General features: G+C 35.2%; 2 protein-coding genes across 2 annotated transcripts in view; one reads left to right on the forward strand and one right to left on the reverse strand.

Moving 5' to 3' along the window:
* Nucleotides 1-1,818: 1,818 nt before the first annotated feature.
* Nucleotides 1,819-6,318, reverse strand: LOC144433404 (uncharacterized). The gene is made up of 5 exons (XM_078121709.1): nt 6,185-6,318; nt 4,842-5,008; nt 3,337-3,454; nt 2,692-2,858; nt 1,819-2,316 (listed from the first exon to the last, which is right to left on the reverse strand). Exons 3-5 carry the CDS (start codon nt 3,383-3,385, stop codon nt 2,068-2,070), a joined length of 465 nt encoding a protein of 154 aa, XP_077977835.1. The 5' UTR covers nt 3,386-3,454; nt 4,842-5,008; nt 6,185-6,318; the 3' UTR covers nt 1,819-2,067.
* Nucleotides 6,319-8,099: 1,781 nt separating this feature from the next.
* The window catches only part of LOC144432617 (SH3 domain-containing kinase-binding protein 1-like), a 37,188-nt gene continuing 20,544 nt past the window's right edge, over nt 8,100-24,743 (forward strand). The window contains exons 1-3 of the mRNA XM_078120878.1: nt 8,100-8,164; nt 24,000-24,157; nt 24,626-24,734. Coding sequence (XP_077977004.1) covers nt 8,161-8,164; nt 24,000-24,157; nt 24,626-24,734 — 271 coding nt within the window. The 5' untranslated portion in view covers nt 8,100-8,160. The remainder of the gene's footprint in view (nt 8,165-23,999; nt 24,158-24,625; nt 24,735-24,743) is intronic.

Consider the following 24,743-nt stretch of genomic DNA (forward strand, 5'->3'; position numbering starts at 1 on the left):
TTTTGTCTATCCAGTATTTGCGGCAGTTAGACTGGGGTTGTCCATTTTTCGCCACTATGAAGGATATCAATAAGCTAAGGTCTTAGAGGGTAACGAAACAGAGATAGAGAGAGAGAGAGAGATGAAAAAGAAAATAATATAGTGTGACATATAAAACATAGATATTTACAGTTTTGTTGCATGTTGTTTGACAGTTTTCAACGATAGACTGTACTCGGTCTATAATGCAGACTCATTATCATTTTCTACCATCGGCGTAAATCACACCCTCTTTTACGGCAACGTCCAAGACGCAGTGTCGCGATAGAAATATCAGCTCTGGTTTGCGAGCAGGTATAATACAGTCTCAGGTTTTGATGTTTTACTAAATAGAGGTGTGCGCATGCGTTACTACTCAGATATAAGTTTGAAGAATATTCCCTTGATCAAAATATAAAAAAAATCACGAAAATTTGTGACACCGAAAATATATCCAATGCGTTTATTTCTCGATGATAAATAGTGGTTTACGTTTTTCATGATGTAAAAACATGTAATCTAACCAGTAACATTTTTTGAGATGAAGAAACGTAGGAATATGTGACGTCAAGCCAAAAACATTGAATTTGGAAAGAAAACTATTCGTGTGACCAAAATAATCATTTTGAAATAGCGTGAACGTTTGTCAATATTATTGGTTTCTCTCTTTGTATTGGTTGTTGTCGAATAATGTAATTCCATTTACTACATGTGTAGTATTCTCAATAAAAATTAATTTCGTCAATCAACAGTGCAATAAATCAACAGTGCAATGAAATATCAAATAGTTCACATATTCGACGACAAACAAAATTATAAATAAAGGATAAAAGAACTGACTGTGACTGTGATTACTGTGGATCGAACTGTGACGGTGAGGATCATTGAAAGAAAGAATAGATGAACATGAGAGAGAGAGAGAGAGAGAGAGAGAGAGAGAGAGAGAGAGAGAGAGAGAGAGAGAGAGAGAGAGAGAGAGAGAGAGAGAGAGAGAGAGAGAGAAGAGAGAGAGAGAGAGCGAGAGAGAGGGGGGAGGGAGGGAGGGAGAGTGAGAGAGAGAGAGAGAGAGCGAGAGAGAGAGAGAGAGGGGGGGAGGGAGGGAGGGAGAGTGAGAGAGAGAGAGAGAGAGAGAGGGAGGGAGGGAGGGAGAGTGAGAGAGAGAGAGAGAGAGAGAAGAGAGAGAGAGAGAGAGAGAGAGAGAGAGAGAGAGAGAGAGAGAGAGAGAGAGAGAGAGACAAACAGCATTCATGATTTGTAGGGGTCCACTCGTTGATGGTAGATACATAATCAATGGAAAAATATCGAAATGAACTCGAGTCTACTATGGATCCACTCTACTGGCAAACCTATGCCTACCATTGCTCGGAAGGGGGAGGGGACCGGGGAACCAGCACTACCACCACCTATGACCTTAGGCTTCTGAATCAATTGAGGTCGTGACCTTTTTACTTTTTTATTGTTCTCTTGATTCTGTACACATTGCTAATCATGAATGGTGTGTCATGTACATGTCTTTTCGTGATGTTGATTTTCTTTTTCTTTCGTCGACATATTGGAAGTAGCAGGATATCTTTTAGTGCAAGGTTGATATTTGCATTGGTTATAAGTACTGCAATAGTTAAATATACATTGTAATAAATGGCGGAAAATAAAAGAACTTTCACGACAAAAGGAAGTTCCACTGAGTGGAAACACAATAAATTTTCGAGCAATTGCTTGATTTTCCTATAACACTACTAAGAATGTAACCATGGTAACAGCATATGTATATAAGGTCCCGTGTATAACCAATTGATCATTGGGGTATCGTTTCTAACTTTCTGACGAAGATGGCACAGTAAATATAACTTGGTATTACCAGAAATTAAATAAAAACACGTAATTCTGTGAATTTGGAAGTGATTGTTTAATATGTTTCTAGAGATTATTTGATATCCCTTGAAAGAAAATATTCACAAATGTCATTTTTTCATTTACATTTTGTTTTGAATGTCGTAAGAAATATTGAATCAACGTTATTATTACTGTAATGGTGGATCTGTATCGTACTCAAATCATAAATGTAAAAAACGACGCTGTAAACGTTAAAACCACGGAAATGATCAGCACAGCGACGCTGAAGACGACCCCAGACGCTGCACCGAAACTCAAAGCAACGTTACAAAACGGCAAACCATCACAACATCTCCGACATGTGCCTGTCTTCAGCAGGCCTTCGCAACCATTATCAACCTCACAATCAGCGGTACAGCCTCGTTGGTACATGGTTAATTTCCCTCCAACTGTATATTTATCCATCTATGGTATTAAGAAGATATAACTAAATGACAACACGTGAATAACTTTTATGACATCACAGCTTTTCATAGTACCTAGTGTCCCCTCTAAACTAATCAGTATGCATAATTAATTTATGTAGGACTACTTAGGTTTATATAAGAAGTTCAAGTACAACTTGTACTTAATTACATGAAATTATAATTACATATGATGTATCTGCTGCCATTTAGTCTAGAATTAGATCCGTACATGCAGTTGATAAAATATGTACATGTATACAACACATTTAGTAATTATCAGAAACACCTTAAAGATGAGGGGCTCACATGCACCGGTAAGTTTGTATCCCCTAACACACCGAGGCCGGCTGTACGTGAATTGGGTTACACTTACATAACATTGCCCACGACACTGAACACTTGTCAGTATTGTTTCGAAAATTTTGACGGGGATACTGGCGTTCATCAAACACGATTGTTCATCGTCCAATGATACCAAACATCGAGCACATCTTATCGTTTTGGTTTGGTTTGCAGCGCCCTCATCGGTACAACTAACATCTGGAATATACACAATATATTAGAGTTGGTTGGTAGTGGTGTAGACTGTAAAATACAACGTGTCGTTCAGCCCTACCAGGCTTCTCATTTCATTGGCTGAGAGTGTGGTAAGACACGTCGTATAGTTGTGATGAGAAAATATTTAGTGTATACTGAAACAAGTAAATGGGTGTCATTTTGGTGTAGTTACAGGTGAAGGGTCAGGATAGAGTTTGATCTGTTAACACAAGCATAACAAGTTCGTTTGACAGAATGTCAGATTTCTTTCAAACTTAAAGAAAATCCTGCTTATACCATAGTGTAGGGTCTATGCTTTTGCTCGGGCTAAAAAAGCCACCTGTTGATCTTTTAGACGCAGGGATTTAATTTTCGCCCTCAACGACTGTTATACGAAACTTTCCGACTTGCTATTTACTTGAAGTACTATTTGGCGTTCGTTTTAATTGCTGTATATGTGATATTAATGTAAATCTCTTACCGTGAACGCATGTAGAGATGAGCACCAAACTTATTAGATAATACAACATCTTTCCTGGTAAGTCAGCAATGCAGAGGAATGGTGTTATGTTATGACACAGAGAGTCTCAGTACGTACACTACAAACAAATGGCAAATTTAACTATTCATCGTTAAAAGGTGGGTGGTATAGAGGAACCAATAATAATCAGACACACAACACACAAAGCCAATGGAGATGAAGGCAGGGAGAAAGAATGAAATAATAACGTAAACAGACGTGAGCGAGAGAGAGAGAGAGAGAGAGAGAGAGAGAGAGAGAGAGAGAGAGAGAGAGAGAGAGAGAGAGAGAGAGAGAGAGAGAGAGAGAGAGAGAGAGAGAGAGAGAGAGAGAGAGAGAGAGAGAGAAACGAGACATAATAAAATGCATTGACACAGGTATACAAAAACAAATAGAGGTACACGTATAGACGGAGAGTCAGTGATTTGTTGCGATTACAGACATTTTAAACAAGTTATTAATCCTATCCGGTCAGATTTTACTATCAATTGATTCATTCCACACTAATTGTTTGATAATTTGTTTTGAACCATCATGAACTTGTACAATTTGAATGGATACATCCTTTCTTAATTATAAACGAATTAAAACATTCAAATCACGATTCTGAGTCGACCAGACGCAACTAAAATTATTGCAAAACGAGAGACTTTGTACCAGTATTAGTGCAACGTTTTTCTTATGACTGAAATATACACTTTTGTTAGTTTGAAATAGCACAGAGGGACAGAAGCCAACAGTGCATATGAATACAATTATTATTTCACAAAATGTATCATAACAATAAAATGGCCTTTGTAACGAGGAATCAAACTTTCTCTTACAGCTGGGTAACTATAATCCCCTGACCTCTGGACTCTAATAAAAAATATAGATATTTTGATAATTTGAAATTTGACACTCAGTGTGCTATAAAACACACACACACACACACACACACACACACACACACACACCCACACCCACACACACACACACACACACACACACGCAGCAACATTCATTCTCTGATAGACCACACATACACAGTATTTGATGAAGAATTAAAAATTGAAACATATAAGATTCTTAAAAAACAGATTACATACACTGTTTGTAAAATATTCTGCGTGGAATTCAGTTGTCATTTCCATAACAAAAATATAGTAATTTTGATGGCCACAGTAACCATATCATTATACAGCTTCTTTAGAATTTTGTTTAAATAGAGTTACTGGTAACATTTCAATAGTTTGGTGCCACTCACAGACTGTTACGAAACTCCTAATTAATAATATCAGTTTGGTGCAAACCTCAAGTTTCCGCTTGTTCAAACCAGCTTCCAATAAATACATAAATATACAAAATGCAAAGAACGAAACCGAACGTTTAAAAGGTAAATAACAACGTCAGTAATTTGAGGTCAAACGTATTACATGTATTTTCACTTTTTCCACCCCAAGTATCAATGAAATGCTGTAACTTACCATTCACGGTAAAATCTCAGTTACTGTCAAGGTTTCTGCAAACACTGTCGCGCAATAATGCCGCTATCAGGCGGTCGGTGTCACCACTAGGTGCTAGTCAGATCACTCAAGTCGTCATCGTGAATATATTTTGTTACTATTGTTTGTGATGTGTATGACAAAATATGCTTGAAATAGAACAAAAACAATTATTCCTGGTATAGTTTCACCCTGGCTTGACCTCAACAAACGTATATCACCCACACTCTTTGTATCTATATCTAACATCTATATTTTTTCAGAACCCACTATATTATATTACTTAGAAATGGACATAATTAAGCAAACAAAAACAAAACAAAACAAACAACAAAAACTGAACAATAATTTATCACTTACCAGGATCGTACTATGAATTTAAGAGTACTTGGATAGTAAGAATGATTCGATTTTGAGCTATTTAATAATTTTAGTATTTGTATGTTCTGGCACGGGATATGCGCTCCCCGTGTATTTTTGACATTCGAAGAGAGCCTGAGAGGACCAGAAACTAGAGTAGACGGTGGTTTTGGGACACAGCATACAAATATCTATATGCAAATATATAGTCGCCCTCAATTTCAGAAATGGATACACCAGTCAGCGATAGAAATGCTGTCGATAATGCTAGCATTACATGTAAAATGCAATGTGTACATTGAGTACAATGGTTTCTAAATCACTTTACAAATTGTACACTGTAACAGCACTGTAAAATCGTTGCCTGTTACTGAAATGGATGCGCTCAGCAGATAGTTGGATGCATATGCATGACTTTGATAGTACACAGTTTAAAAGGATAAAATGTAAAGCTTGCAAATTATTGTCTGAAAGTGTCTGTGAATAGCCAAAAAATTGTCTTTAGGAGTAAAAATCCTCCAGGGCTTCTAGGGGGAGAAAACACTGACCACCCCCATCCCCCAGGCAGGAGAAACTGACCAGTGTGTCTGAATGTTTGAGCTCACCAATCAAGTTTCCGATTTGTATTTTCAGTGCATCATATACCATGGCATAAAAACTGTCAATGATGTTTATTTAATTGAAAATCAAACATGTATTGAAATATGTAGTTTTCTAAATATAATCTGTGTGTGATAGAACAGCATCTTTTTACTCTCTGTGTTATCCTGTGCGAAAACCAAACAGAGAATTGTGGCAACAAAAGTGGTCTACCCCTAAGAACTGCCTTCATACATATATAAACAGCGTCTATATGCATGCGCATCAGATGTGACGACTGAACAGAACACATGCCGATGCCGCGATGGCAAGGTAGTTTATAAGACCAAGAGTGTGTTTTACTTCTGGTGTGAGGGTTACGTTACCTGCAACGTTAGTCTATCCCATGTCAACTCTTCGAAAAGAGGGTCCGTTGTCCGTCCGTTGAGGCTGACAGCTCGTTTATCGTGTCGATTCTGTATTGACTTCTGGCATGATTCATGTTGTGTTGTCGGTGTTGTATGTGGTGGACTCCTTAATAATCCTTACTAGTAGTAGTACCTTGTTTTGACGGAAATTTTGGTCCGTTTTTTTTCTCATCGTTTCTTGAATACGGATCAGAAAGTTTACATTTCACAAAAAGATATGAATTTTCATGTGCTTTTAATAAATAACGATAGAAGAACAATTTGCAATGTCTTTATGTAATGTTCCTGTCAAGTAGATTTGACCCGGTGCAGTTCAAGCTAAAATAAAACTACTTTGGTTTCACTCATGACCTTTTCATTAACATACTTACGCGGCAAACATAAACGCGGACATACAAATATGTTCCTAATTATCGAAGTACAAAAAATATTTTTGATTTACAATGAAATAGTAAAGACAGTCGTATGAATTTATCTTGGCGAACTCTCCAGCAAGATAGCCCGCTTGTGCAATGCAATGTGAAACCACGGCACATGGTGAAACATTCTAACAAGGTAACACAAATATTCAAATTAGTGCATGTAAAACCGTAACAACAGTTTTCAACGCTCTAATTACCATCCACATGCAAACATCTAACTGATACAAATGACACATGAATATCACAAGTCCACTGTAGTCCAGTGGTAAATAAGTCACTCAGTGTCGGACACAAATTAGATGCTTAGTGTCAGACTCAAATAAGTTGCTCAGTGTCGGACACAAATTAGATGCTCAGTGTCGGACTCAAATTAGATGCTCAGTGTCAGACAAAAATCAAATGCTCAGTGTCGGACACAAATTAGATGCAGTTTTCAGCGCTCTAATTACCATCTACTTGCAAACATCTAACTTATACAAATGACACATGGATATCACAAGTCCACTGTAGTCCAGTGGTAAATAAGTCACTCAGTGTCGGACTCAAATTATATGCTCAGTGTCGGACAAAAATCAAATGCTCAGTGTCGGACACAAATTAGATGCTCAGTGTCTGACACAAATTAGATGCTCAGTGTCGGACATAAATAAGTTACTCAGTGTCGGACATAAATCAAATGCTCAGTGTCGGACACAAATTAGATGCTCAGTGTCTGACACAAATAAGTTGCTCAGTGTCGGACTCAAATAAGTTGCTCAGTGTCAAACACAAAATAGATGCTCAGTGTCAGACTCAAATTAGATGCTCAGTGTCGGACATAAATAAGTTACTCAGTGTCGGACATAAATTAGATGCTCAGTGTCGGACACAAATTAGATGCTCATTTTTCATATAGGAAATCATATACTAATTCTTGATATTGCCAAACATTCATTATTGTTGATACTGATTTGTGTGATTACTCTGTTGTTGATGTTTGTCAGTATTTATTTATTTATCTGTTTATTTATCTTTTATTCATTATCTATTAAGTCGTTAATTTATTAATTAATCTATTCATTCGTTCATTTATTTGTGTGTTGCTTGATTTGTTTGTTTGTTTGTTTTCGTAATCGAAATTAACTGAGCCTGAGTTCTCTGTGGCTGAACTGCTCATAAAGAGAATTAAATGTACATCGATGTGAACAAATTTCTATATGCATGAATGTGTGTATTGACTGTATTGATATACATGTACATGTATTATATGATAATTATTGTTTGTAACACATAACTATATTGAGAAAACCATAAAGATACAACTTGTAATTAGTGCTAGTAGTGCTACATACATGACAGTGCCATGGCCAATATCGCCGAGTCTTGATAACGATCGATAACTTGGGGAGTGTTTTTTGACGGTCACGTGACAGTACGCCATGTTTGGTATTTACTCACCTGTTGAGGGATACGCTACTTGGTTGTGAGGTCAGAAGGCAACGTTCGTTTACCTTTTTACTGAAAAATTTCACCATGGGTGAGTATCTAATATTAAGCAGATATGTTTCGATAAACTGACACGATCTCCAAAGGTGCGTGGTTGTGTATTTCCGGCAGAATTTGTGAAGTGTGCATGCAGACTTTGAACCGCCTGATGATGATTTAGTTTGTTGACGTTGGTAAAGGCATCTGGATTTGGGAGTGAAACTTTCGATGTGTTGTTGACGTCTCAAACTAAGTTGTCAACCGATATTGAAGGGCTGTATGTTTACGAATAATACCCCATTTCATCGGATCTTCAAGGGTGTGATATGTTGCATATACATTGGTTTGAAATCGATCGACTTCTGTTTCCGTTCACTGGATGGTTCGCTCGACGCGATCGGTTATGTGCACACTGTGTTAATACGTGTGTGTGTTCAATGTATACCGTGTTGTACGTGTGGCTATCCAGTACTCGGGTCAAATCGGGCTAATGCTAAGATAACAACTAAATGTATGCATTTACACTATAAGACAGTAACTCGATGTCCAATTCTTCCCCAACGAACTGAGAGCTTTCGTCTTTGTAGTCATAAAAATGATTGATTTCAATGGCATACATGCACACATAATCTACTGATAGTTAGTAGGCAGGCTGCAATATCAGTGACGTAGGTCATCCCTAATATTCACAAATACACACACCATTTACGTCTTGACAAACAAAATTATACAGCAATGTAAACACAATACCCCCTTGGTTATGTTGGATGTTATTATTCACTGTGCTTCTTCTCACAAATCTTGAATGAGTTGCTTCCTTCAAGATACATGTACCCTCTGGGTCCCTGTCACAGTTTGTTACCAAGGAAGCACCAAGCCATGGCATGGAATGTCCAGTTTAAAGAGTCCCAGTTATGCACTCTGGCTGTCATATTGTATTGCTGGAGAGTGATCTGTCAGCCACTCTTGACAGCTGTTTTGAGAACAATTTACATGTCTGTGTATTTCCTTGGTTCAATCAATATAAATTTGATATATCATGTGTACACATATACAGCCACAAGGAATTGTCAATGTATTGGCACACTGTCAGTTAGTGTACACATAGATTGACATGACAGGAGGTATAAATAGGTCATTCCAGACAGCAAACAGGAAATTGAGAATCAGCACCCTTGCTCACCTTGGGGGTATCATCACCTCATAGTACTGTGTATTCTGTAGATGTGTAAATCAGGGATGTTTCCGTATTGTTCAGACATGGAGGAAAGCAGCAGTGCTCTATCATGTATACCCCCAAAGTATACACAGACAGGAAGTAGAGGGCTGCCATTTCATAATGATATTTTGGAAAGGTCTATTGCATCAAATCCTACATTGAGTCATGAGAACTTCACCAGTACAATCAAATTAAAATAGAGATAAACAATGTACAATGTATGCAAAGTTTGCCATTCTAATACTGTGATGTAATTGTCATATACATGTACATTATGTATGTACACAGGAGCTTGCCAACACTCAAGAATTGGATTACACATAGAATGGGGCATCAACTATTTGTGTTTTACTTACAAAATGTAGGCACAGAGATTTGCCATCTCCAACCCTGAGCAAAATACTAATGGTTGATGCACTCAGATGGGTGCATGTACATGTACACATGTATCTAAGAACAAAAATGACTCTGCGATCAGTATGCATGTCATTGTATTTGAATATGATTTAGGAGGAACACAACTTTTCAAAACATAAAGAAAATCTTTGACATAAATATGTACATTTTGCAGGGAGCATAACCCATAACCAAAATACAGTGTCTCTCCATACAGCATATATCTGAATAATGCACATACCACACTGGTAATGATGTCTTAATTTACATGTACATGTACTCGTAAGATAGACATGAAGTAAAACCATAGTTGCAACATGTTAACACAATAAGCTACCTGTACATGTATTAATTATTGAATGGTGTGGTGGCATTTTTGATGACTTCCATGAACTTGCATATTTTGGGGTACTTCAAATGTTTACAGTATCTTGATTCATGTATGATCACAAGGTGATTAGATTAGCACAACACAGCTATCATTCACCTGTGTAATCTACCACATCAAACAACAATAGTGTTAGTTTGTGTCTATTTTAGTAAACCAAGATATCCATTGCCAGAGATTGTCAAGGTCCTCAAATGATTAGACTTGTGGTTCCTCAAAATCTAATTTGAAGGATACATGTAGACATACTGTATGATGTAACACAAGACCAGTTTTGTATACAGTGTACTGTATGTATGTGCAATGAAGTTCTTTTCTAGATTAAACAATCATAAATACTAACTCTATATGACAGTTCTATCAACTACAATGTACAATATGTTGTCTGTCAAATGTGTTTGCAGTAGTTAAGACTAAGTTCTTCCTTAATCCTAGCAAACCAAATAAATATACCACAACAAACCATTATCAGGTGACTGATGTGTATTTTTTGAACAGAACAGATCCATTGTGTGAATAAGGTATTAATAGTACCCACAATATGACAATTGGTATACGTTGTATGTATATTTGATAGTGACACAGTCAGGTCGAGGAGCTTGTCACACTCACAGTGTTCTCCACGAGGTGTTTTTGAGGGGTGCATCTCCCCTCTGATTTCACGGGCCATCCCTGTGTTTGTGGGGCCACCCCTTTACATATACATTTTGTATTTGTGTTGGCTGCCCCCCTCCCCCCCCTCTGTTTCATTATTTCAAGGAGATGACAGTGGAGGTCATGGAGAATAATCATATTGTAATGTACATGTAGTGTACTTCCTGAAAATTGTTGAATTTACAAGGTTTTTACAAAATGTAAGTAATAGCCCTGATATTTGTAGCAATATATACAAGTTGTGATGAGAAAAATTTTAAGCATTGTGAGAAGAATTAATAATGATATTAATGATGATGATGATGATTCAAGAATGAATGTTCGTACATGTACATGTAGACTTTGGGTCCATACAAGTTACATTTATGAATGGATCATAATTGTACTCAGTCAGAAAATTCAATCCCAAATACATGTACGTCATGTATTTGCTGCCATCTCATGAGGGATTTGCTGTTAGAATCTTTTGAGTTTAGAGTAGAAATTTTCACGCTGTCATGATACTGATGAAGAATGTTAATAATGTACAATGTACCTCTTCTCTGCAAAACAAAGCTGTACTAGACTGGTATAGTTACAATACTTACATGATACTACACATGTACATTGTACATGTGTACAAATGTCGGTGCAATAGAAGTACATGTAAATGTACACTTACAAGTATCACTGAGGTACTACAGTACACTTGTATTTAAGTATGTATGTTGTAACAACTTCTTCACCACACGGGTGACGCACACGCATATACACACATACACACACATAAATTATAATGGAATAATGATATACAAATTGTATGTACACACAATGTAGGGGTCTTTAATTCATGTAACTCTAGGTCATCAGCCCAATTATAGGAATAATGATTTATATAATTGAAAAGTGGATTTATTATTTATCAAGTGTCTTGTTTTCTATGATGAGAGTCCTTGCTGTAGGACAACAATAGGTGACAATTGACCTACATTAAATTCCAAGGTCTCTAAGTGGACCCTCTTCTTTTATATTTAGTGCTTGCTGCCTGTATTTAATAGTTCAATACAGTATGGATAAACTTCATTACTGGGACAAGCCATTAGCCAAGCAAGTTGACTTGTTATCAAAGAGTACCAATATTTACACATGTGATGATGGGCTCTTACATAACACAAGTAAACAGCTGTAAAACCTCTATTCGGCCGTCTGCATGGACTGCAATTGAGGCAAACCTTCTCTCCGTCTTATATCAGTTGTTATCAATTTATTAGGCTATTATAAGTAACGCTACAAACAGCTTTAGAGATGCAAACAACTTTTATGACACCCGTTTTCGCCAGGCAAGCCCGCAGGTTTGTTGCACTTGGACCGCTAATGGCTTGTGAATGTCATGTTTTCTCTCAAAACTCACACCAAAATCTCAGATGTTTGATAGTTTTCATCAGCATGATGTTTTGCACCACTGCATTTCAATTTCTGTGTAAAGCAAGTATCCTCTGTAAGCCGGCCACCAATGTGGGGTGACTTTCAGATAGAGAACGTAAATACTTGTACTACACTTTATTTAAGAATGCTCAAAGTGATGGATGGTGTTATAAATGAAGAAGTAGTTAGCAGAATTGATATTACAATGGAAGTAACATTTTGGGGGTATCACTCTTCTTTGTTTTGAGGTGAACTCTTTCTAGTCTCTATGAACATAAATCATGAATGGTTTATGTGAAGGTACATGTAAATTTGTAGAAGAAAGAAATGAAATACTCGAATGAATTTTCATGGACTCTCAGTTCATAGTATCAAATGAAATTTCTACTCAGTCAAAACAATTTGGAAGTGAATCACAAAGTATAATGTACAGTGTATACACCAATGCTGATAAGATATTTGTGAATATTTGGGATTTGTGTCCAAAACTTTTTTAACTTGGTGAATAGAAATTTATATTTGAAAGATATATGTGTCGGTAAGTTGCTTGTAGTAAGTAAGTAGCACACACTACAGTGTACCAGTACTTGTACAGGTACATATACGATATACATGTAGCTATAAATACATGCACTATGTACGTGTACATAATGTGTACATGTAATAAACAGCTTGCAAAATGGACCAGAACCTTTCATATTGGGTAAATAGGACTAGGCCTTACCAAAATTTGCCATGGTGGCGCTCTACTTCCTGTCTGTGCATACCTTGAGAGGTATACATGGTATAGATTGCTCGGTTTAATCATAGAGCACTGCTGCTTTCCTCGATGTCTGAACAATACGAAAAACATCCCTGATTTACACTTCTACAGAATATCAAGGGACAAAGCTCTTGACTTAAGAAACGGTACCACATGTACATGTTGTATGAGATGATGATCCCTCCCCAATTTGAGTAAGGGTGCTGTATTCTCTATTTCCCATTTGCAGTTTGGAATGCCCTGTTGTACATGTAGCTGTACAAGTACATACAATGTACAAACCATGTACATGTGTATACATGTAATGTAAATGTTATATGAACATTGTACCATTCAATATACATGTACACATACTTTCTCTCACATTAATGATTTAATGTTCAACGCAAACAGAGGTTCACTGTGGACATTACTTTATATATCTGGTTCTACAGAAGAGATGCAAATAATTGTCATTTTATTGTAGCTGTAAAACTAAAAGGGAACTGAGTGAGATGTTAAATGCCATACAAAAATAACAAAATTCTTTGTAAATTTACTCATAGTGCATGATAATATTATATTGTATGATTGATTAAACTCTGTATTAGGAAATGAAACAAGAGATATGATGCTTGTTCCGGTAGTGAAGGTGGTATGTGACCTTTTGTGCCTGTTGTGTGGCCGTGTAGTGTAGGAAATAGAGAATATACATGTAGTAGTATTGAAATGAAAGTACATGTACATGTACATGTATGTGTCCTACATGTACATGGGCACATCATGTACATATTTGTGATACCGGTGAATAGGGTTTCCATATTATAATGGTACACACGGACTTCATGCCATGGGCTGTAATATAGTTGTAACTTGGACATTTGTTGTCATCAAGCAACCAAAGATATTACATGCATATACATGGTTCAAATACTCAATAAAAATGGTTCAAATACTCAATAAAAACCACATTGTAATGTGTGAAGTAGTGTGTAATTTATTCTGTAAGTACAATATAGTATAGTGTGGTGACAGACGTTAAGTTAGAGTGAGACAGATGTTAAGTTAGAGTGAAATTTTCTTTTGAATCTGTGCCAGGTTAGTTTGATTTGCCTAGATACCTATACATGTATACATGTATGGTACTAATACTTCAATATTGATGCATAGGCTATGTGTACATGTAGGTCATACATTTTTAAGTCACAGTGAATGTCACATCATTTCTCGGTATTTCTCACGCATGACTATGGTTTACATTTAGTGCAGCATTAATAAGTCGCAGTTTGAGTTGCTTATAGATACAGTGTACATCATATCTGTTTGAGAGAAATTACATTAATCTCAAATTGATATTGTTGGGATGAGGTACAAAAATGTAAGAGGCTTAACGTGGATCTGGATGGGTGTGGAAGCGCAGTTACTATAAACATGTAGTCAGGTGTGTTTGGGGTGTGTCACAATTTGGAGACCTATGAAATGAATATGAACTTTTGGAACTTTGGTCTCATTTACAAATGTACATGTACTGTAACTACACAGTAGGTCATAGGGCTATCAAGTGTTTGCTTGTGGTTTGTTTACTTCAGGGGATAAAGGGAGATAAGACAGGAAAAGAAAATCCAATTCATTATTGCGCCATGGATGATGCATGATGTGATGAAAAGTGTATCAGATTTGCAGAATGATTTATTAAATGTATTTTTTAACTTGAAGACAGAACAAAAAAAATAACAAAAACACATGAAGTAATAAAGGTGAATTAGTTGTAACATAGTAAGATACATGTACACGATGAAATATGAACAAAAACATACATACAGTGTACAGGTGTGTACAAATAATTTCTGAAGTGTTGTTACAAAATACATGTACAATGTAATAGTAATATTGAAAATAATATATAGAAATTTATACTTGACTCCATTTTTTGAGTCATAGTAGTGATAAAGTAAACTTATCTAGAGTTTTTGATGTAGTCTAGCTGCTAGACCTCGGGCTTTCTTCTGAAGGTGCAATCGCGGGCAAACGCCCAATCCCTCACTAGCAAACCTTTGGTTGCCTTCACAGTGAGCAGAATAGTCCAAAGGGGTCTAGCAGCATGACAAATTTTTGAAGTAGACTGTAAGATATGTTGTGTGAACTTGTTCCGCTTTCGACGAATGTGTGAAAGCACCTACATGTATCACAGCATACCTGACAGACTAGTTTTGAAGCGACTACGTAACTTTCATCTGAATCTCTCTCAGGTGTCATCAGCCGGTGTACATGTAGTGATGATATGGCGGATGACAAATTCAGATGAAAACTATGTACATGTAGTTGTGTCTAAGTTAGATTTCAAGAAGGTAACTTTGTCACCGTGACTACTAGATGAAAATGTTGCTTAAGTTAGAAAAGATACATGTACATTTTGTTGAAATAAACAAAAACGAGACCTACATTTTGTACATGCACAATGTACGTTATCTGTAAAAGGCATTTTATCTCAAATCCATATCTTTATATTTTGTGATTGACTTATTTTGCTGTAACATGCATCACTATGAACAAAAAATTGTATTTTTAAATACACATACATAGTAAGTAAAAACTCAAGAGTAACTTTTACATTGAAAAGTACAAGATTTTGTGAAGGTGGGCTTGAAACCCAAAATATCACTATACATGTACATTGTAGGATATTAGATTCCATGGTAAAATGGTGATACATTTAGTATACAGACTGTATGTATTTTGTCATTATAAAGGTGAATTGTATCTATAATAAATTGTAAATAGGGCATTTGTCACTACATTGTACATGTAATAGAACAGTATACAAATGTAGCTTGGATTCTAAGGTACAAATGTAAATTGTAAACAGGGAATTTCATCACTGTAGAACCGTACAGCATGGGTTCTATGTAATACATGTAAATTATAAACATGGCATTTTATCACTATAGAACAGGACAGCATGGATCCTATTAAATTATAAACATGGCATTTTATCACTGTAGAACAGGACAGCATGGATCCTATTAAATTGTAAACAGCGCGTTTTGTCACCGTAGAACAGGACAGCATGGATACTACATGTATGTAAAATTATAAACATGACATTTTATCAATGTAGAATAGGACAGCATGGATTCTATTTTAATTACATGTAGAAACAGGGCATTTTATCAATGTAGAACAGGACAGCATGGATTCTATGAAATTGTAACTAAATGTACATGTACAGTATTAATACATGTACTTGTACATCATCATCCACATGATACAATGCATACTGTCATTTTGCCACTGGAGAACAGGGCAACATACAAAATGTACATGTAGATAACAGACCGATTGAAAGAGAACTGTGATATACATTTGAAATGACAAAACTACATGAATTATCATAGCATCAATGAAATCAGAAATTAACCTTTTATAATGATGGAATAGTCTACATGTGCAGTATAAAAATGTACTTATTATATAGAGAGACATTTGTGTTCATTTTATCATGTCCTTGGATTGCATTGATTAAATCATTCTACCATGATGGCAATTGTGTGTTTGAGAAGCTACAATGTACATAGTACATTGTATTGATTAATTAGTATTATATAGATATCGATGATCTCATCATTTCGAAAACAAAATATTTTATTAATGTCTGTGTTATTGCTAATGTTGATAAATGAGTAAAGTCTCTGTGTTCAGATATTTCATCTAGGCTTTCAATTAGTTTCCATAGCAATTTGATAGCATTTGCCAGCCAGTATATGATTGTAAATACCAAGTTTCTGGGTTATCTTTTAAGAGGAAGAAAGGCAAAGTTGGTTTTACATTTGTTTCTCAGCTGCATTTTGTTACATTGTACATAAATACATTTGTATGCTTTGGGACCCAGAAAAGTCACTTTCATCAATCCTGCATCATGCGACCTCACTAAGATACATGTACATGTACATGTACAAATGTACAGATACATGTACATGTAGGTTTATTAAAATTGGCAGATATGGTTTGTTTGAGATGTACATTGTACATTGTATACAGTGCACATACATGTACGTTTTACTAAACAATTTAAAGTTTGTGTTATATTGGGTTGTCGGTGGCCGAGTGGTTAAACCACTTGCCTCTTACCACTACGGTCGGGGTTTGAACCCATTCAGGGTTTGATTAAATTTACCACGCTGTAAGTAAGAAGAGTGTCATTCAGTTTGACTCTACCGTACAATGCAGGTTTTCCCCGGATACTTCGGTTTCCTCCTGCACTAACAACACTGAACCAAAGGAGCCTATAAATGGGACGAGCTCCCGATCCCGTTGGTTATCTGATAAATAATTAAACGAGGTTACTAAAATTAAAAGAAAGGAAGTACATGCACTGTACACATACAATGTCATTGTACAATTGACAAAATGTGTAATCAGATCTTCAGTCTGTGTTGTCAGGGTTTTATCTTCTAGGTTACTCCTTGATACTGATACAGGAAACTCATGAAATTTTACCACACATATATTGATTTCTATTTTGGTGGTTTGAAATCTGTAGGAAACAGGAAATTCTTTAATTTCATCAAATATGTTGATCTCCAACTGTAAATAATGATCCAAACCAAAAAAATATTGAGGACCATATTAATATAAAGCTTTCAGTTGAGTGCTGTTCACTTTAATCAAACCATACTACAGTGTATATTTACATACATTGTAAATGTACATTATAAATACAACATGTATAGCATAGCAAGGTGTAATCTTTGAAAGCAAGCCTGTACAGGTTTCATCAGAACTCACAGCTGCTGTTAGTATTATGAGTCTGTGACAAAATCAAAATATTGGACTCATGTACTGGAACACGTCAATACTGAGAGACAAACAGACAGACAGACCTACAAAACTACATACATGTACCGGTATGTAACTACATAACAAACACAGATTAAAAAACTGACAAACTGTAAATGGAACATTTTTTGGGACAGTTTTGTGATTTATTAACAATTTTATATCCCTGTACATGTATGTGTACTGTGCATCCAAATTTACAAATGTATTTACATGTAGTGACTGTGTACATATGTATCATGTATTGTACAATACAACAAATTAAAAAAATGTATGAAGTGAACAAGCCATGTTATTATATTTGAACAGAAACTATGGATTGTACACATGAACATTTTGTACCCTGGTCGTTCTCCATCACGACAACCTGTGTCTACATGTGTACATGTACATCACTGGTTTTGCACGGCAGTGCTTGAAGTATGGCGTCAAAGCATTCCAATTCCAAATTTTTAGAAATATTTCATAAATTATAGCTTGTAGAGGTATACATTCTGTAATTATATTATTCCCCAATATTGTTCTTCATTCAGCCTGAAAATACTCGCATACCGACATGTAAGTTTTGTCACTACAAGTCACTCGACAATTAGTGACAAGGCCCCTTACATTGTAGATGTACATGTACATTGTACTAGAAATTTTATTGGTGGAACGAAGAGATATATATGCCCGAGAATGTACTAGCCTGTCTACTGACGGGTTCTGTGACTCTCCTGTATTTGTGTAATAATTCTTGAAAATGTTCAAGTTAATGTGAAATAAAGACTTCAGTGAACCCAGTGTCTGAAAGTGAGTCTACATGTAGTTGTACATGTACATGTACCTCAAGGTAGACACTTTATTCCCGCTATGTACATGTACATGTACATGTAACATATACAAACTATATCTTTGTCTACAAGAACATGATGATTAATAATGATATATAACATGTCACCCAAGACAAAGTAAAAATAAGGAAGAAAGGTGAGGAAATTGATGAGAATCAACCCACATGCATCAGTGCATTGGTATGTGCTTTGTCATCACATGTGTAACTCTATATACACAGAACTAATGGCATAGTCCAGTGGGAATAGTAGTCAATTTGTCTAATGGATTGAAAATACCTTAATAGATATACAATTTATATATACATGTATGTACACATGCGCATGCTGATATTATTACTGATCAAGTATGATAAAGTTAATTGCACTATAAATATCAGTTTTGCCAGAATTGTACAAAAGTAGAACGCAATCATATGTAATCAAAAACATAATATTCTTTATTGTCCTATGGGAATGGGACTACTAGATGTGTATAAGTAAGGCCTTGAACAAATTCTTAGACCTCAATAGTTTAATCATTGCAGATTGTTTCATTTCCTTAGAACAGGATCTGTGAAAATGAGGACTTTGGTTTCTTTCTCACAAAATTTGCGTTTTTCCTGGAATTTGAAAAAGGAAGTTGTACATGTATGTATGTGTGCATGATTGATTCATCAACTTATATAATGGTTTATATTCACATGGAACTTACATGTACTACATGTAAGACTAGTGTGCTGTGTGTATTACATGTACAATGTACAAATGTACATGTATATTATTATGTGATACATCATGTATGTGCAAAGGTACATGTTTATGTCATGTTAAAGTTGTACCTACATGTATGTACAATATAGGTATCTCTTACAATCTTATCTATCAAAGATAAAGAAGTAACTATGACACATTACATTGTATTAGAATGCCTAGTGTATGAATGGAATGTCTTTTGATTAGAAGTCATTTTATACAGGTACAATCTTATCATACACAGCCAAGACCACAGGCACTTGTTACATGTACATTGTATGTTTCGCCAAGATATGTTTCAGTATACAATAAAATATCAGTGATATTGAGATATTTGGCAAATAATAATGTCACTGCAAAATAGAAATGCTTACATGTATATTTCTCGGTGTGTGGACTTACATGATCTGAGAAACCCATGTTATTTTACCCCTTTCATATATTTTTTGCCGAGTATCTCAATATTATCGATGTTTTATTGTATTCAGAAACATATCTTGGGGAAACAACAAGTGCCTGTGGTCAAGACCCTATGTGCATGGAAAAAACACAAGTGTATATTTATACAGAAGGAATTTGGATATACATGTACATGTACATGATATGTACACATGTACAAATTACTACACATATACATATACATGTACATATACATGTCAGCCTGGAATCAAGTCATGTGTGAATTTTGACTACGTCACTCCACAGTATTGTTAAAATCCACACACAACCATCAGCGTAAACCACTTTACGACAGCGCTTAACAGATGCAAAGATTTTTCGTTTGCATCAGCGGAAAAAATGTGCTCTAGTTTGTGAGAATGACTATGACTTGACTGTACAGTAGGCTACATGTATACATTGTACATTGTACATTGTTCATGTAACCTACATGTACATTGTACATGTACTGCAGCCAAGATCAATCTACATTTTGTACATTATGAAAATATACTGATATATGTAAATTGTATGTTACTCTACCTGTACATTGTATATTTCACCAAAATAAGCAATTTGAACATACATGATATTTTTTTTCTTGATCACTCTGTGTCCTTCAGCTGTCTCCTCACTTGATGTAGGGCTTCATGTCAAAGTTGATACAGAATATTATACAACCAACAAATATAAATTAAATGCTGTTAATTTCCTTGCTTATTTTGCATTAGTTCCAAACACAGAAATAGCAATAAAATAAATTATATTTCTTTATTCTATTTAACATGTACAGTACTACTGCAATTACAATTTGTCAGAATATATTATACACACCTACAATATTTCAATATATACACCTACCACAGTAACGGAGAGACAGACAGATGTACATGTACATGTATGTCGATGAAATATTGACCTTTGACCTGTGGTACATGTACATGTACAAATGTACACATGTGCAAATGGACTGTTGCTTGCAATATGAAAGGTTTATTCACTACATGTATGTCACTATACAATGTATACAATACCTAATACTGTGTCTGACCTTTCATGAATGCCAGTTCCTTCCTGGTTCCTGAACCGTGCTGTTCTGATAAGGCCACATCAACTGATATGTCTGGACATGATAACACAACACTTCACCATGAGAGTAAAATAAAACACAAAACACAAGTTGGTCAGGAATTAGGGAGTTTGTTCTTATAGCTGTGTATACAAAATGTAATAAGTATATGCATATTCTATTTGTTATTAGTCTGTAAGATACAGGCATATGTGCCATGGTATCAGCAAGCACTCATAACAACACATACACCGTATCTTATTCTTACTGTCTAATTTGTTACATTCACTTGTATACAATATGTACATGTACAATGCATGACCATTAAGGTATTATACTCACTTGATGATTTTGAACATAAGGCCTTAAAAAAATTGTTTGGTTTTGGTTACCCGACCTCATCTAGTTTTTCACGCCAACCCATAACTTTTTTTTACGTATTCGAATAACAAAATTGTGAAGTCTTGTAAGAAATAGTGGATGCAGAAACTGACATCAAGGTGACAACTTAAAAAGACAATGTAATCTGTAATGGCTGTACATCTGATGGTAAGAAACCAATAACACAGAGACCATATGGGAAACAACGGAAAACATTACTACCTGAACGAGACACTCACATATGAAAAAAAAAATCAAAAAAAAAATCTACCTACCCCACCTATTCTAAAATTGAGTGTAATCGGATCCACATTATTTTTTTTTTAGGCCTAATGATCATTCAGTACCAATCACCTGAAATGCACAGCTGTTCTGAGAGTAACATTGGACATGTACATTGTATACTAATTAATAAAAATTTCTACTCAAACATTTCTTGGAAGCAAATTCCTAATTTTTGCCCACTTCTCATAAGCACCATCAAGGGATGTTCTTAGAGTATTTTGTAATGTCAAAAGTTATCACAAATTTACATTAACTTTTCCATAATTTCTTCAAAATCTAATATCATTTTTCATAAAATGCTCTTCCAAAATTTAGGATTAGCAGGGAAAAATTGGACTATAAGAATGCAATAAAGCTGTGTACATGTACATGTATAGAACGAAATTTACTTTGTTATATTTTTGGCAAATTTTCTGTTTCTTTTGTTTTAAATTTTAAACTCAGTGAGCATGTACATGTATACAAAATGTACATGTACTGTACATTTTAATATGACCTTAAAATTCCAGGTCAAATGCTTTAATTAATTTTTCACAACAAATTAAATTTCCTTGAAATGAAATGAAATTGTTCAAAAGCAGTCCTTCCATGTACATGTGTATATGCATACTGTATCATAGTAGTATGTACAATGTATATGTTCACATGAGAAGTACTTGTTACCATGGTGACAAGTACTACCCAAACAATCACCCTCTTCTTGAAGTGAACTTTGGATGTCATATTGACCAATTGAGTAAAGTTTTAATGCTGTAAGGTCAAGAAAAGGTTACAGTAAATAACTGAAACATACATGTAATATAAATATCTGTGTATTTTTCCTCATTGTTTATGCTTTGTAATTGTACATGTACTATACGTGTACATGTATACATATGCATTTTGAATATCAAGAAAAGTGAAGAATGTTGTGTCTGACTCTGAGTTGAGTGCATTTGTACTCTATTTACATTGTAAAGTGTAAAGGTATCAACATTGTATATACATTTGCATAGTATTTTTTTACATGCGAATTTCAATAATATTCAAGTTTTGAATACATGTGTGTACAGATACATTTATATTTTTAGAAACAATTTCATTGTATTACTTGGACAACTCACATCTACATCACTACATGTATGCATGTGCACAAATGTACACTGTAAATGTATATAGTATCATGTACGTTGTACATCATGTATGTTGACATTGTATATGAATTATGTACATGTATTATGTAACATTGCACTTGTTTCTGGAAGAACACATCATGCTGTGTTACTCTACACTGTACATGTGTGTTTCTTACATATACAGTGAATTTCACAACGCCGTTCAGCTTTTCTGTTTGATACAACCACGCAGAAACCAACAAGAAACTAGACATGCTACAAAATGTACACTTAAAAGATACATTTATGATGTAGCAAGATTGAATGAGTACAGTTTCTTGCTACAGTTTTTGTCTAAGCAAAATGAACTACACGTGCCACCATACAGACATCAAATGAACACCGCAAAGGACAGTTTATCCACCCTTCATCAGGTGACTAAGAAAAACACTGGCACCCGGATGTCTGCATGGGGTTGCTGTAGTATACATTTAAATGGTTTATTTCAATTAGACAAAATGTAGCAAAAAATGTTATCTTGCTGTTGAAGTGTAGCACATGTAGTTTCTTGTTGATTTCTAAGAGATGAAACAGAAAAGCTGAACAGTATTGTGAAATTCATTGTACCACATGCAACAAACAATGTCATTCCACATACTGTAAAGGGAGTGAGAAATTACAGAGACTTAGGCTAATTAGGGTGTCATTATTGTTTACCTTACACATACCAATGGGTTATACATTGTGAAGGGTAGAAGCATGTAGTATGTACATGTACCAGTCTTCTAGTGTTGACTTATCTTGATATTCTAAACCAAATTATAAATACTCTGTCACAAAAACTTGAGAAATTTGTTTGTGGACAATTTACAACAGGAAATAAAGTATCAAGTAAAACATTTAGAATGTTATCAAATTTCAAACTATTATGATATAAACTGAAAATCCTAGTCTTATGCACATTAATTTCCTTGTTCTGAATAATTTGATCTACATGTACACGTAGTTAATATTTATTGCACTTGTACCAGATACAATGTACATGTACATGCATCCTGGAATGTTACATGATCCCCCATTATGTTGCAGTTGAGTGCTGAAGTTCTGTTATTTTATCATTATTTTATGAGGCAATGACTGAATAACTGACAACTGTTTACTCCACATACTGACCAGTGACAATGATAATTGGTCTCATCTGTACTTGTTAGTAGATGTTGGCGAAAACGGGAAAATGAAATAAAAACATGTGACACGCATGATTTTGGATGACACGTGAACAAATCCTTTTATTTTTTTGGCCCAAGTTGACTTTGTTCTATTTTGACCCCCTAGCATGAGGTAAAATGCTATTGCAGGTACACATAATTCAACTTGTGTTAATGTTACATTTTATCTTTTTTATCGTGACAGTGGAAGCAGTGGTGGAGTATGACTACACTGCTGAAGCAGAAGATGAGTTGAGTCTACAGGTTGGAGACATTATCACAAATATAGAAACACAGGAGGGAGGATGGTGGGAAGGTGAAGTCAATGGAAAAAAGGGAATGTTTCCAGACAATTTTGTCAAGGTACAGTACATGTACATTATTGATAAACACACTGACTTTATTTTTATTACTTGGTTTTCAATATTGAACATTACGTATTTCCCCAAAAATTATGACCTTTCAAAATACTCCTGGTAAAATGAAAATAAATCTCGATAAGTTTTCATATACATGTAGTACGATGTACATGTATAGTGCAAGATATGTACCTACATGTACAATGTACATTTGTACATGTACATTACTTTACATTGTATCACTAATGACTTACACAGATTCATCATTTGATCTACGAAGCTGACAAACATTTTTGGTACTTTACTCTGAACATTTTGTAGTGATACAGTGATGGGGACACTAATGTCAAATGATTGCAGAACTTGTCCAGATGCAAGTACAAATGTATAATAATATTCATGTATGTGTACCGGTACATGTACATAGGACTGGTTTACTGATGTATGACATGGTGTGTTTATTTTTCCCTAGATCATTAAACCTAAGAGCTCTCCATCAAACAGAAACAGTACAAGTTCACCACCAACAGTAGAAGTAGAAGATGACAAAGACAAAGCTCCTCCAAAAGATATAAAAAGACGTATGTACA

Source organism: Glandiceps talaboti, chromosome 3 (genome assembly GCF_964340395.1).
Source record: "Glandiceps talaboti chromosome 3, keGlaTala1.1, whole genome shotgun sequence".
NCBI classification, from domain to species: domain Eukaryota; kingdom Metazoa; phylum Hemichordata; class Enteropneusta; family Spengelidae; genus Glandiceps; species Glandiceps talaboti.